A 14,505-nucleotide genomic window follows, 5' to 3' on the forward strand; every position below is an offset into this window, starting at 1 on the left:
ATGCATTAAACAATGCCACCGCTGCTTGTGGGCTGTAGAGTAAGTAAGAACTTACTTAATATGAGGGCCTGAGTTTTAAAAGGAAACTGAGGTGTATTTTCTGAATATACTTGTGTAGCATTTCTTTCTTGCATTTGCAGCATTGTACCCAAAGCAATTCACCTAAGTATTAAACTCTTTTAATCTGCACCTCATTGAAAGGTGTTTTCTCAGTGTAAATGCATGATGTCTAAAGCTGTCCAAACCTAAAGGCAACACATTTGTAAGAGGCTGCCAGAATTGGTGAGAATTCACAGTGTAAGAAAAATAATTCACTCTAAGAAGGAAAGTCCTTCAAAGGAATCTACCCATCTTTCTTTCATCCACTTGGATGCCTGACTTTTCCTAGAAAGTATCCTGATTGGACCACCTGATTTTAGCCTTCAGAAAAGAAGTGTCACTTTATTCTTAACAGTCTCAAGTAATTAAGCTCTGTTTAACCTTTGACCTGTACTTGAGCTAGTTTTTCTGAATTTAGCATCCAGTTTCCTATCGGCAAATTCCCTCTGGGGTGTGGTGGCTCAGTTTGTTGTGGAGAATAGCATCACGGCATTTGGAAAATAGGGACGACCTGATGAATGATAGAGGAGATTGGATTTTCTGTAAGGAGTAGGGTCATTCCAGAAGATTCAGGGGAATCACAGTCTTATGAGAAATTTTACAGTGTCTGCCAGATGTTAACCTTGAAATATGTTGTTGGTGATGATGATGATGATGATGATGATAGTGATTTGCTAGCACAGATGAAGTGTATGCATGATGCTTCTACATACTGTATACTACAGTGACTTGTTGGATCTCCACACCCATCCTACCAAAGGTAAATACTTGATTCTATACATGAGGAAGCTGATACTTTGGATTAGACTTGTTTGTGTGAGGTCTAAAGGCAAGTAAATGAAGAAGCTAGAATAAAACCCAAAGCTGTTCTTCTTATTATGTATGTATTCTTTCAAGAACATTCCGTGGTCCATTTTTGCTCTCCGCAGTGTACTAAATAGTAGACTCTTCACACATTAAGATCATGTAATGATTTTAAGTTGATTTGTCTGTATTCTGCTTTTTGAGTAAGAAACTACCCAAATGTAAGAGAAAGTATTTAGGGTTCCAGTGAGAGCACCTTGATTTTATAGTTTTCCTCGGATGTTCAACCTTAGCCAAGTTAACATCAACTTTCTGAAGCACTGTGTTTTCATCTGATTTCTTCAAATCACTAAGGGTAGTCATTTCTGCCCTTTCTTTATACATGAATTAAGTAAAATAATCTATGGTACAGTTTTGCAAATTGGAAAATGTGAAATATTGTTATTACCATGAAATTTCTTGTGGATTCACTGAAAGACTCCATTTGGGCTATTGACCCCTTCAAATTCCTCCAAAAGAGCATTGCTTATAAAGATGTGCCCATTTAAGTATCTATAATTTAAGCATGTGAACTGCATCGCATAGGCTTAGTTATTTTTTTTAACTTCAAGATGTTTTACTCCATTAAAATTTTGCTCCATAATACTATGGGAACTTTCACCGTGACACGAATATCAGATAATCACGTGTCAGCGTTCTTTTGGGTAGCAGGAGGGCACTTCTGTGAGAAAATGTGTGATTGTGTGGTTTGTAAGGAGAAAATGATACAGTGTCTGGGGTTTGCTCTTAGATACTTTAGCAAAGGAAAAATATGGATAGGTGAATGTATTTGGCCAAATCTGAGGAAGTGAGCAATCTGGGTCCCTCTTACTATTCTATTTGTGTCTAGGCTTGAAATCTTCCTAATACATATTTTAATTGTTCTTTTACAGATGCAGATTTTCTTTTATAATCCAGATGACTTTGACAGCTTTCAAACCGCAATTTCAGAAAACAGAATAATCGGAGCCATGGCCATATTTTTTCAAGTAAGTTAATGGTGGCTCAAGTACTTCAACCAGAGAGTTCTCTGAGTCTTTTTTTTTTTTTTTAATTCGCCGAATTGTTCTGTGTCTAATGAATGCATCTGTTTTCTAGTTCACACCTGTCTAAATGAAAGATATTTCATATTGTCTAATGTGTGATTTAAAATGTAAATAAGTATGTTGAGAAACATAATGAAAATTTTTGCATGAATTATTCTGATTTTATTGCTACTTGACTGGTGCACAGATTGAAGAACACATTTATCATCTAAGTTACATCACTGCTGAAGCGTTTTGAACAGGTTCCTCCAGCATATTAAAAGGCTGATGCCAAAAAAAAAAAAAAAAAAGTGATTTTCTTTGGAGCATCTTTAAAATTTGACATTACTTACAAGTAGATTAATAAATAGCATCAGTCACTTCTCTGAAGAGACCCCTTTTCTTTCCCTCCCAGAAATCCCCATGGTAACAAAAGTTTTCACTGAGACCATTTCCAAGCTAATACCTTTATGAACTTCCATACTTTCTTTCTCTTTTTTATTCTGTTCATAGTGAGTTTTTCTTCTGGCTCGTATGTTGGTTCTATAGCTTGAAGCCAAACATTGTATCCTTCCATTGGATAATACTGTCCAGGCTTTTTATTAAGTCAGATCAAATTGAAGTAGTGTTAACCATCAAGTGTCTTGAAACAGTAACTGAGAGGAGACCTGGTACTCTTTTGGGTGGAAAGTAACCTGAGTAGTAGGTATGTGACTTGTCTTTCAGTCTTAAAATTTGCCTGAAGTCTACATACCAGTGTTTCTTTCATCAGTGAGTCGTTGTTGGACAATGATGTTTTTCTGACAACTTAAAGGAATATTTAAGACATCAGAACCTTTTCCACTATGGGTCTTTAACCTCTGCCTTTTGGAGCAAGCTTCTTTGTCTTTGAGATGGACCCATTCTTGTTTGGAGTATGTTAATTTCACCCCTCTTTTTAGCATATGACATATGATAGTTCTATCCAGTGCTCTCACTACCTTTTAACTACATTTCCCCCTTTCCTTTCATGGACAAAGGTTCAAATGGAAGATTATTTATGGAAAACTGAAAAACCCAATATTCTACCTACACCAGAAACAGAGTAGTGGTCATTAGTATTGATTATGGCACTGTTTTTCAAACTGTGGGTTCTGACCTACTAGTGGGCCATGAAATAATTTTAGTAAATCCTGCCAGTACTTTTAGAATAACGATGGAGCAGAAAAAATAATCAGAAAATATCAGAGTATATTACTCATAGAGAGGGTTTTTTTTTTTTTTTTTTTTTTTGGTAGGACCTTTTTTTAGTTGTTTTTATATGGAGAGGCATAGTGGGTATGTAACTTGGTCATGTTCCAAAACATATTTCTTACCAAAGCTCATGGTCTGATATTTTGTAAGTTCTCTGTTTATGTATTTGGTTGATCTCCCCATTGTTCTTCCACACATGTCTTTTCCCTGATTACTTTCATAAATCAGTTGAGCATCATGTTTTAAAAACTCATTCACTGGCATCAAAACTATGTGCTTTTGAGTCCCGTCTCTACATAATAGCTGCATAATGGTGATGGAGTTAATTTAAACTTCCCGGCCTCAGTATTCTTACCTGTGAAATGGGGATAGCGACTTCTGTCTACACCGTTAAGATTGTAAGTAGTCATTAAATGAAGCCCCTAACGTGGGTTCTGGCACATAGTAGACATTTTTAATGCCAAATAAAGTCTGTATCCATATCCATGAAATTCTTTTTCAATGGCATGGAGGCCTGTCATATATGTGTCTTTGCATGAACAGAGGGCTGTTTTGGGCACTGCCCTGTGGGCAGGTTCTTTGGGTTCTATCTATATCCCTTCTGCATCTAAACCATGATCAGTTTGCCTTATGCAATACTGAGGTCACTTGAGCCATTCTTGAACCATACCCACTTCTGTGGTTAATCCCTTGTTTTCTGTGATTGTCCTCTTGGACAATATATTTTCTTGTAGCGATACCTCTACTATAGCTGCACCATCAAATCAACCCTCTCCTCCTTCTATCCTGCCCACCCATGCCCAGCCCAACCAGGTCCTACTGTATAGATCACCTTTCTTATAGGAAAACAAAGTTTAAAAATGTTTCTGTGAGTCCTGGAAGAACCAGTTCATAATATGTGCTATGCAGAACATTTCTGTGCTTTCCAGCTCTATAAACTGTTGTGAAATGTAAGACCAGTTAGGCAGGCAAAGCCCATTGGTGTACAAACCAGCAGAACATCTCAGTGTGAAATGCAGGTTTTAAATTTTTAAAGTATTTCTAGGGCATGATGAGTAGTTCACATGCAAAGATATATTTCATCTGATAAATCCTTCTACAAATTTTGGGTTGCTGCCCTGTGTACACAACACAGAAGGTAGATAACATAAAATAGAACAGTATTTTTTTTTAGATGCCAACAGTGTTGAGCAGCTTCTTTTGTTTTCCTTCTAAGTCCACATATGCATTTATACATCTTTGTTCAAGCAATGGAGAGGAAGATAGTATTGCTGTTATTTTAACAGTCTAATAACATTCAATACTTCGAGATCTTTGTGGTTTGCTGTAAGAATGTTAAATTTCTTCCCCCAAGTAATCAGATAAATCTTCATATATATTTTCAAATTCAAACCTGATATCTTGCATTTTGGTATTGAGGAGGTATTTATCATCTACTCAGCACTGATTCAGTGCCAGGGAGGGCAGTAGTTGCTAAATAAGTAAAATAAATGCAGGCAGCTCCTGCCCACTAGGACCTCACTGTCAGGGTCACATGTGTTAATGGCTAGCAAGAGGTGAGTGGAGAAAGCCTTATATTTGTAAAGAGGCTGTGTGCTGACTTAGTGCTTATAAACCCACATATTAATTATCCAGAGTGACGTGATGTGAATGACAGGTGCATGTCTAGGCAAGGCTGAGTTCCATGTAGATGTTATTGTCCTGATGTTAACTTACTCTGTACCCTAGAATGATGTTCTTATACCTTCAAATTTTTAGTATCTTTGTTTCTCTTTTCTTCCTCATTTTGTGCCCGTTATTTTGCATGATTTCAGCTCTCCCGCTGCCTTTGCTGTGATTGGATATTATAAAGTTCTTAATATTTCCAAAGCACTGAAACGAGCCCAGGCCTGGTGTGCACGTGGTTGACCAATGAACTGTATGCTGGCCTCGCCTAGAAGCACTGCAGGTGGTTCTCTTGTAGCTCACAGGCATGCTTGTTGAACCTACGTAGCATTTACTGTTCTCTTCTTCAGTTGAAGGTGGAAGATATTACATAAAATGTCCTGATGATGTAGCAGTGATCAAGATGCGAGTAGGGTCTGTCTGTGACTGCAGAGGGAGCCTACATTCCCATCGCAGCACTATCTTCATGCCTTCATGTCAGCATGATCTTAAGATCATGACTCCCAACCTGAGCAGCAGTAATTTAAATGGTGACTGATGTCTTTTTTTTTTTTTTTTTTAGAGAGAGCAAAAGAGAAAAAAACAAGTTGCGGGGGGACAGTGAGGGAGAGACAGGGGCTGAGCAAGGAATAGCGATAGGTGTAGAGGGAGAGGGAGAGAGAGAATCCTAAGCATGTTCCACACCCATCATGGAGCTGATGCAAGGCTTGATCTCATGAGCCTGAGATCATAACCTGAGCTGAAATTAAAAGAGTAGGACGCTTAACCGACCAAGCCACCCAGGCATCCTTGACATCTTTGGATTACAGAGTTGAAAGTCATTCTCAATGCTGAAAGATGGTAAGCCAGGTCTCCCCCAAGTGCTTCATAGGAGCACCATTGCAGGAAGGAGGGACCACTTCCATGTAGGGAGGATAATGAATCACAGCAACCACATATGCTCGTGCACATTTGAGGCCACACAGTCTAGAAGGTCTGCTCACTTTATAGGCGCTGGTGAGTAATGTGTCTAGAGGAAAGAACACCTTTATTCTAATTCACACACATCTTTGGATCAGAAACCCTCTAGAAGATCTAAAGGAATGCTAAGGAGGGAGGTTGATTTTAAAGGGGTTTTAAAACAAATAATTACAGTAAGAATGGGCAAAGGCTGGAGATATCTTTTAAACCACCAAAGAGAATAAGTGCTGTGTAGCTAATTTATAGAAGTACAGAAATTAAAATTATTGTCTTCTGTTGTTAAAGTAGAATCTCTATTCTTCTTTGCTGTTAGTCTGATTTGAATTCCTGTAAAAATGTAAAATACCAAATGCCATTAAAATACTCTTGAAAAATATTCTGCTATTCTGATAACAATCTACCTAGCTTATCTGTTTAAAGAAAGAAATATGAAAAACTTAACGTTAACAGGATAGCTGAAATGACAGGCGAATGATTAGGTAATTTGTGGAAGGATGCTTTGCTTTGAAAACAACACACAAAAGAATTTGATTGGCTCTGGCTTAAGTTTATGACTAGAGAATACCAGGTTCTTAGAATGACCTTACTTAGATAGCCTGGATGTTTTTAGACCAAGAAGTCTTCCATCATCTCCCTCTGAATTGTTTTGGTTTTTTTTTTTTTTTTTTTTTTTTTTCTTTCACTGTTCCTTCACTGTTCCTTCCTTGTTGAACACTTCCCTCCATTTTCCATCAGAATCGACGCGGCTTCAATCCGTGCAGACATCTTACTGGCATTCCATCTGGTGCTCCTACAAAGTTGGTATCCCCAAACTTTTTGCAGTTGTGATCACTATGGGTTTATGGGTTTGATGATTGTATTTTTTTCAAGAAGCACATGATTATTATTGAATTTATCATTTGAGGGGGGCATCTCCTTTGTTTTACTATCTAGTGGTAATTGTTGGAATGCCTTAAATTTTATTTATATTTCCTGATTCCTTTGGGCTATGGAATTATAAATGCATGATTTTTTTTTTTAAGCAGCTACAATTAGAAGCTTTTCTCATGTGCTGTTCTCACCAGCGTCCTTGGTAGACCTTTCTGGGTAGAGTCTCTTCAGAATCTTAGCATCAGACGCAAAGATAAAATTTTTATTATGTCTGCATCCAGCAGCCCAGTCAATGGCGTCTGTCTTATACATTGAAGAAATAAATTGGTTCCTGATTTATTTATAGATTGTCTTAAAGTGTTTCTTTTTGACAACTGATCTTCAATGAAGTTTCTTCATTTAATGTTTCAGTTTCACTCCTCCTGGCAACGTTGAGCCCCCTTGTTCCAGTTTTTTTGTTTTGTTTTTGTTTTTGTTTTTCCTATTCCTGTTTACATTTCTGCCCAGAATATGACTGTGGTCGCTTGGTTTTCCTCTAACGCCTCTGGTTCAGTGGTTGCTCCCCTTTTCATTTCTGCCCTCCCTTCAGAGTTTAAACCAAACTTCAAAACTCAAATGTTTCACAAGTTGCTAACCCATCCTTTATATCATGTCGGTGGTACAGACTGCTTAATTATTTTTCTCCATCTGGAGAGGCTTAGTAATTAAATGAAATGGCAGCACCTGGGATTATTTATAGACCTTGAGAAGGCAGGAGGAGTTCTTGATGACTCATCTATCTAGGGCTGGCGAGGAAGGCTTTTTCTCCACTTCCCTGCATTTCGCCTCTCCCCTTTCCCCACGCAGGTAGATGGGATTCGTCCTTCCTTTAACCCGCTGTTCTCTGAGCATTCCATTGTGTATTAAAGCTGTTACTTTACTTGCTTGCTTCTGCCTTTGTACTGCGAGATCGTTGAGGACTGGGAGTCTTCACTTCCTCATCAGTGCATCTCTTGCAAGTGACTAACACTGTGGCTTGGTTGTGCTATTATTTAACTGAATTCAGGGGAGACAGACTTAGGCTCTGTCGTCTTGAATGGAGAGGAGCAACCTGATAGCCCGTCAGCTGGGGAGTATCAGGTGTTCTTCTTGGTGGTCTTCTTAGAGTGTGATCTAGTAGATCCTTTGGCCCCAGGAGGTGAGGGACCTGAGACTAAAACAACAGAAACTCTTTGAGGATGAGGTCCATGTCTTGTTCCTCTTCTGTTTGTACCCCACTGCCCACCTTTCCCTGCCCTCCTATCAGTGCTTGACCTCAGTTTCTATTCAGGAAATAGATATTGAGTAGGGCAAAGTTATCAGAAACCTCTCGGGGTCCTACCACAACATGAATCATCTGTGTTGTGAAGAGCATGCCTAGTGGTTGTATAAGCTTCACCTAAAAGGGACTGTGGTCATGCAGAAATTTAAGACCATCTCTTGATATGGTCAAGGACATGAATGTGAAGGCTATGAGTCTCAGGATTCACTGAAGATGGTAACCATCTGACAGTAGTAGCAGGACTCCATTGGGTCTGACATGCCAACAAAGAAATGTTTCTCCATTTATGCCTGTGGTTGTGAAAAGGCAACAGGGCTTTACAAGTCTTAAAGTAGTAGCACATTCAGAGGCCTCAAAGGAGTGTTTCAGTGCCCAGAATACGAGGATATAAACATCAGAGAATGTTTTTTATGAAGTTTCTTACTAGAGCACCTGGGTGGCTCAGTCAGTTGAGCGTCCTACTCGATTTCAGCCCAGGTCATGATATCAGGGTTGTGAGTTCAAGCCCCGTGTCAGACTCATGTTCCACATGGAGTCTGATTGAGATTCTCTCTCTCCCTCTGCCTCTCCCCCTGCGGGGCATGAGCACTCACTCTCCCTTTCTCTCTCTTTTTTTTCTTCAAATAAATAAGTAAATCTTTTAAAACATAATAAAGAATAAAGTCTTTTACCAGAATGCTTTTATCTCAGTAGGTGGTGGATGGAGAGGCTTTTGTGGATTATTTTTCTGTATTTTTTTTCTGGCTTGCCTCTGGTTGCTTCTTATTTGTATCCTTCTGGGGTCTCTTTGTGATAGTTGATGGGTTAGTTTCTGTGTGTTTGAGGGCGCCTCTGTGTATGTCTCTTTGCTTTTCCTTGCTCTTGCTATTCTTCACATGTTTGTGTTTTTCTTCCTCTGTCCCCCTTTTTCTCCTTCAGATTCTCTAACTGAACAAAATGTAGTGATTTCTCATTTATTCTTGCACTCATTTGCTAACTCATTTGTTCATTCTGCAGTATTTATTAAGCACCTTCTCTGTGCCTTTCTCTATGAAAATTGTCAGTGTATCCTCAGAATACTAGCCTGCCTACAAAGTAATGGGGAACTGGAGGTTTTGAAAAGAGTTGGCCTCTGAATCCTTTCTTCAATGGTAGCATCATTTTGTTACTGGAATAAGAAAGGAAGATCAAGTAAGGGAGATGAAATTATCAAGGAAAAAATACAATTATATTTCGTGCACATTTTCAAAATGGTAAATTTTCATTTTAAAGTATGAAGTTCCTATTTGTGAATTTTAGAACTGGCTCTCCTTTCTGCATTTTTTTTTTCCTCCATCTTTCTTCAAAGCAAAACACCACCGTGGAAGTATAAATCATCCCTTTTATGCATGGTGACCTAAATCGATCTTTCTATTTTTTTTTTTTAACCATTCCCTAGGAATCTTTTCCCTTTTTAAATGAAGAATACATTTGCTATCAGTGCTGTGGTTAGTTCTAATTTTTTTTTTTTTTAACTTTTGACCATTCCTGTTGCGAATGTGAAACAAGGGCCCCTACCACATAGAAAAAAGGAAAGGAAGAAAGGAAGGAAGGAAGGACAAGAAGAGAGGGAGGGAAAGAAAGAACTAAAAGAGAAAAGGAATTACTAACTATACCTATCTACCAACACCCACCCCAAAAGCCAATAACTGTTCTTCAGTGGGAGAACTTGTGAGTTTGAGTTAGTGAGTGATGGTGAGTTGTAAAACTTCCTTCTGAGACTGCTTTTCAGGATAATTGCAGTACACTGATAGGATTCTTATTTTATTCCTTGCCGGTTGCTGCTGTTTGAATATCATCCTTCTCACATTTTCCACATCCTTGGTTTTATCCAGTTATAAGTTCACTTCTTTCACTACATTACCTAGAAGTGTAATTTCAGAATGTTTGGGGTTGATTAGCAAGACTTTTTTTTTTATACACACACACAAAATTAAAATACATATGTTCCAATTAAACTATTTTAACAGCTAATTGATTTCATGGGACTTACCATTAAGTGAAGGCTGGAGTCATTTTTAATGTTCAAATGCAATTTTGGAGTAGATTTGTGGATGTACAACATTGAATTTATAGCCTATCAGGTGTTTTCAGTACATCTCTTGTCTGCAAATGGCCTGTAATTCAGATTTCCTCTTAACAGACATTACGGAGGACAATTTAATAATTGGCAAAGCATCACATAATTAAAAGACTTTGAAAAAGACCGTGTGAAAATCTTCCTTAATTAAATCATTGCACTTCAAGGATGGTTACCAAGTACTTTGCCTCTGTATCTCACTAAGTGAAAATAGTTTAGAATCTGTCATTTAATTTAGAATTTAGTTCTTTGGGCCATTTGTTCTAATAGAAGTCGTAGAATCTGATTGTCATAGTCTCAGAGAAAATGCAAGGAACTCCATGGTGACCCACCAAACAGGGCAATTCAGAGACCTAGCTCTGAGGGGTTAAGAGGTTGACCATCATCCCCTTGCTCTTTGGCATCTACAAGACAAGTGAAGCCTAGTTTCCTGACTCCTGATCCAGTTCTCGTTTCCCCTAGCCTTATTCTTCTTGGAGTGTGATCTAGTAGATGATTTGGTGGACTACACTTTTGGGAGAACAGTTAAAGCACTTTGCATCCAAGGTAGAGAAGCAAGTGGCAGTTCTTTTTCTTCCTCCTCCCCTCCCCCAGACCTGGTTGAATCTGGCACTTGGGTGGCTCATGCATTTAAGTGCTAGACTCTTGGTTTGGGCTCAGGTCATGATCTCAGGGCTGTAAGATTGAGCCTGTATCAGGCTCTGCACTCAGCAAGGAGTCTGCTTGACATTCTCTCTGTCTCCCTGCCCTTCCCCCTGCTTCCTGCATATGCATAACTCCACCCTCTCTCTAATCTTTAAAATAAATAAATAGAATACAAATACTGCGAATAAAAGTATCTATTATGGATTTAATTCATGGAAAATGCTAATAAAATAAAATGACTATATTCAGTATTCTCTTATTTAACGTTTACTGGGACCCCTCAAGGAATTATTACGCTCTTTTTACAGTTGCAGAAGCTTGAGGCATGGAGCTTCTTTTCAGTGTCAATTTTGTAAGCCTACACAGGCCAATAGATGTTAAAGCCAGTATTTCAATAGCAACAGTTCATCTCCACGGTCTGTGCTCTTAGTGGAATACCAAATTAGAGGAGTTACTATTCTGTTTGAAAGGGTAGAGAAAGAAGCAGATATCATTGGTTCTGATTATTATCACGTGGATAGAAGTTCTTCAGGGCCTATGTTAATTTTGCTGGTACCTGAAGAGCTATTATCTTGTGACTTAAAAACTGTGTTCTTATCCTTTCTGTGCAGAATGCAAACCTTTGATTCACTTCTAAATTCTCTTAAGCTCTGTGCCTGTAATTATTTTATACATTTGATGACAGCCTTTATTATTTTTTTTTTTTTTGCTTCCTCTTTATAAAAGGTATAAAGAGTATTGAATGAATGGTGTGGTTAGATTAAGAATAGTGTGAGTGGATGGGGTAAAGATTTAAACAGTCACTTATTAACTTTTTTAATGACAGTGGTTCTTATAGGGGAGGAGGGAGAGGACAGGGGATTTTGCCTTGTGGCTATATCTGGAGACACTTGATTGTCCTATTGGGGTGTTATTGCTACTGGCATGTGATGGATAAAGATAAGAAACACTTACCTAGTGCCCCACAATACACAGGACAGCCCCTCCCAGCAGAAAAGTATCCGGCCCAAAATGTCAGTGTTGAGATTGAGAAATCCTGCTTCATGGCCCTCAAGTAAGTATTTGAGGACACATGAAGTGTTGATTTCAGAGGTTGGGGGAGCTGTTTGCATTATTCTGCTCATTGACGGCCATAGGAATAACTAAAAATTTCGTGCCTGAGAAGTCCCCAGTCCCTGGCCAAATAAGGTATAATCACCAGGGATTTAAAGACAAGGTATGAAGTTTTGCATGCCAAAATATTTAAATTGGCCCTGTTTTACACCAGCCCACATATTCCAGGCTCACCTATAATCCCTTTAAATTAAAGAGCCCACATGGGTATTTATTTCCAGATACTACAGTGGTTTGTGAAAGGAGCACCAATTTGATAAAACATTCCTTCAGACACAGAAAAGTAAACAAAGGTAAGAGCATGTACAAATGCCTTTGAACTTGAAATCATCAGGAGCCGGTTTGAAAACCTCAAAGATCAGTGGAACTCCCTTGTGGAGGTTATAGGAGGATCGGTCTCTGCAAATCATAGCACTACCCTGGTCCCATGGCTTCACAGAAGTAATTTCCCAGGGCAGGATTCTAAAACTATTAATGCTGGTTTTAGTTTAGAGGTTTGTTATTGTCTCTGAAAATCTTGTTATTCTCTGTGCATCTAGGCATTGTCCCAGAGGAATGATGAACTGTCTTTAACTGTATGAATCCTGAGACGAATCCTGAGGCTCACCTGCAGTGCTGTAACACAGGCTTGCCTCTAGGAGAAGCAGCTTACAAATTCTTTTGTATTGAGGGGCTACATGGAAACATTTTGTTTTCTCTGTCTGTAGCATCGTGATATATATGGTATGTCTGTACCCATCTGAAGCCCAGAGCCTATTTCTGGAGGGTGCCTCTGACACATACTTTCAAAGCACATGTACCATTTCCATGGTGTTTCAAGACGGACCAGTTTGCATAGATCTTTCCTATTTAGTGGAAATCCATTCAGTTATTTTTACAGGATTTGATAATAAACTAGTAGGAAACTGAGTTTCATCTTTTGGTGTGAGACTGTGTATGATTTGCCAGTAGCCCTCTTTCCTCTTCACCTTGATCTTGGCAAGACTGTTTGGCCAACTGTGGTATTTTTTAGAAATGCAGCTCCTTAGGTTTGTGAGGGATTAGGAGACAGAGACAATGGGGAGAACTTCCAAAACAGAAATATTTTATCCTTCCTGTGTTTTACTTGCAACAAGTAAATGTCCAACTGAGATTGAGTAAAAGCCACAGTAGTGGGTACTTACCTCATTTCTTGGTCAAGACTGCCAATGTGTCTTTTGAGAAAATTATTCGTATTGGATCCTCCTCCTGTTTGGGGCTTTCTTTGTGAGATCCGGAAGACCTACTTGTATCTTGACTTCGTCTGGACATATCTGTACAACAGATTCTGTTTCTTAGCCTTTTGTATTTTCTGGATATGTATGAAATTACATGATTTTGATATGCGTGCAAATTCCTAGGTAGCTGTATATATAATAATACGATAGCACTAATTAATTTAGAGATTGCTTACCTGGAATTTGGGTTTTCCAAGGTTGAGGTAAGCCAAGACTGATGCTGACAAAGGTGTTAATTAAGCACATCAGCCCTATAGACAACATTGAATGAGAAGAATTGCTTAATCTGTGTATATCAATTGAGTATTATCAACCAATTTTTTGTAGTATTCATTTGATATCAGTCCTTCGGTTCTAATGGACAACTTTTATATATGATTTATTATAAATGGGTTTCGTGATGAGTATTCTTAAAAATCACACTACCAGGGGTGCCTGGGTGGCTCAGTGGGTTAAAGCCTCTGTCTTCAGCTCAGGTCATGATCCCTTCCTGGGATCCAGCCCCACATGGGGCTCTCTGCTCAGCAGGGAGCCTGCTTCCCCCTCTATCTGCCTGCCTCTCTGCCTACTTGTGATCTCTGTCTGTCAAATAAATAAATAAAATCTTTAAAAAAATTTTTTTTTAAAAATCGAGTTGTTTAAAAAAAAAAAAATCACACTACCAGAAATTGATTTGCATCACATGAGATAAAATTATATACTCTGAATACCCAGTTCTTACTCTTTGATAATTCAGTTCTTAGAACTTCTAGATTTCATTACTAAGGTCTTACTCGACTTTCTGCAGTGTTTTCCCTAGTATTTTGGCATTCTTGAGCACCATTCTAATGAGGTTTCAGTGAATTATTTCTATTTTTAGTCACTCTCCAAAGGTGGCTGCCAGGCACTGGTTCTTTTTTTTTTTTTTTTTTTTTTAAACAACCAATTACAGGGTTTAGTGCCAGATGTCTCAAAAATGGAAGCAGCTAACTAACACAAAGCCAATTCCTAAATCTTTCAGGAAAGGAAATGAATATTTAGGGCCACATCTGAACTTGGTAGGCTGACTAGCCCTCCGCTTTTTTTTAATGGCAAACAGCCGAAAGCTTTGGTTCTTCTCTATTTTACATTGTATAGAGGTCCTCATCCCACTAAAACACTTCTGACAGGTAAAATCACAAGTCTTCTAGAAAGAGATTTCCAGTTTCTGATTCTCTTCAAATATAAACAATGATTTTTTAAAACAGGTGATAGTTATGGACTCTGGTCCTGTATCAGGCCCTCTGCCAATTCTGTCAAGCATTCTACGTACATTATGCCACTCAGTTCTCCTAACAGCCCTCTGAGAAGGAGATTCCCATTCCAGAACCTTCCCCAAATGCTTCGATTCCCTTCGATGATGAAATCAGTGTCTAGGAA

The 14,505-nt window shown here is 38.5% G+C and overlaps 1 protein-coding gene across 5 annotated transcripts in view; it reads left to right on the plus strand.

Moving 5' to 3' along the window:
• PTPRG (protein tyrosine phosphatase receptor type G) overlaps positions 1-14,505 on the plus strand; it is a 699,794-nt gene that overhangs the window by 488,647 nt on the left and 196,642 nt on the right. For all 5 annotated transcript variants that reach the window (XM_032359252.1, XM_032359242.1, XM_032359260.1 and 2 more), the window contains one exon: positions 1,836-1,931. In XM_032359252.1, coding sequence (XP_032215143.1) covers positions 1,836-1,931 — 96 coding nt within the window. The remainder of the gene's footprint in view (positions 1-1,835; positions 1,932-14,505) is intronic.

This window comes from Mustela erminea, chromosome 1 (genome assembly GCF_009829155.1).
Source record: "Mustela erminea isolate mMusErm1 chromosome 1, mMusErm1.Pri, whole genome shotgun sequence".
Classification (NCBI taxonomy): Eukaryota; Metazoa; Chordata; class Mammalia; order Carnivora; family Mustelidae; genus Mustela; species Mustela erminea.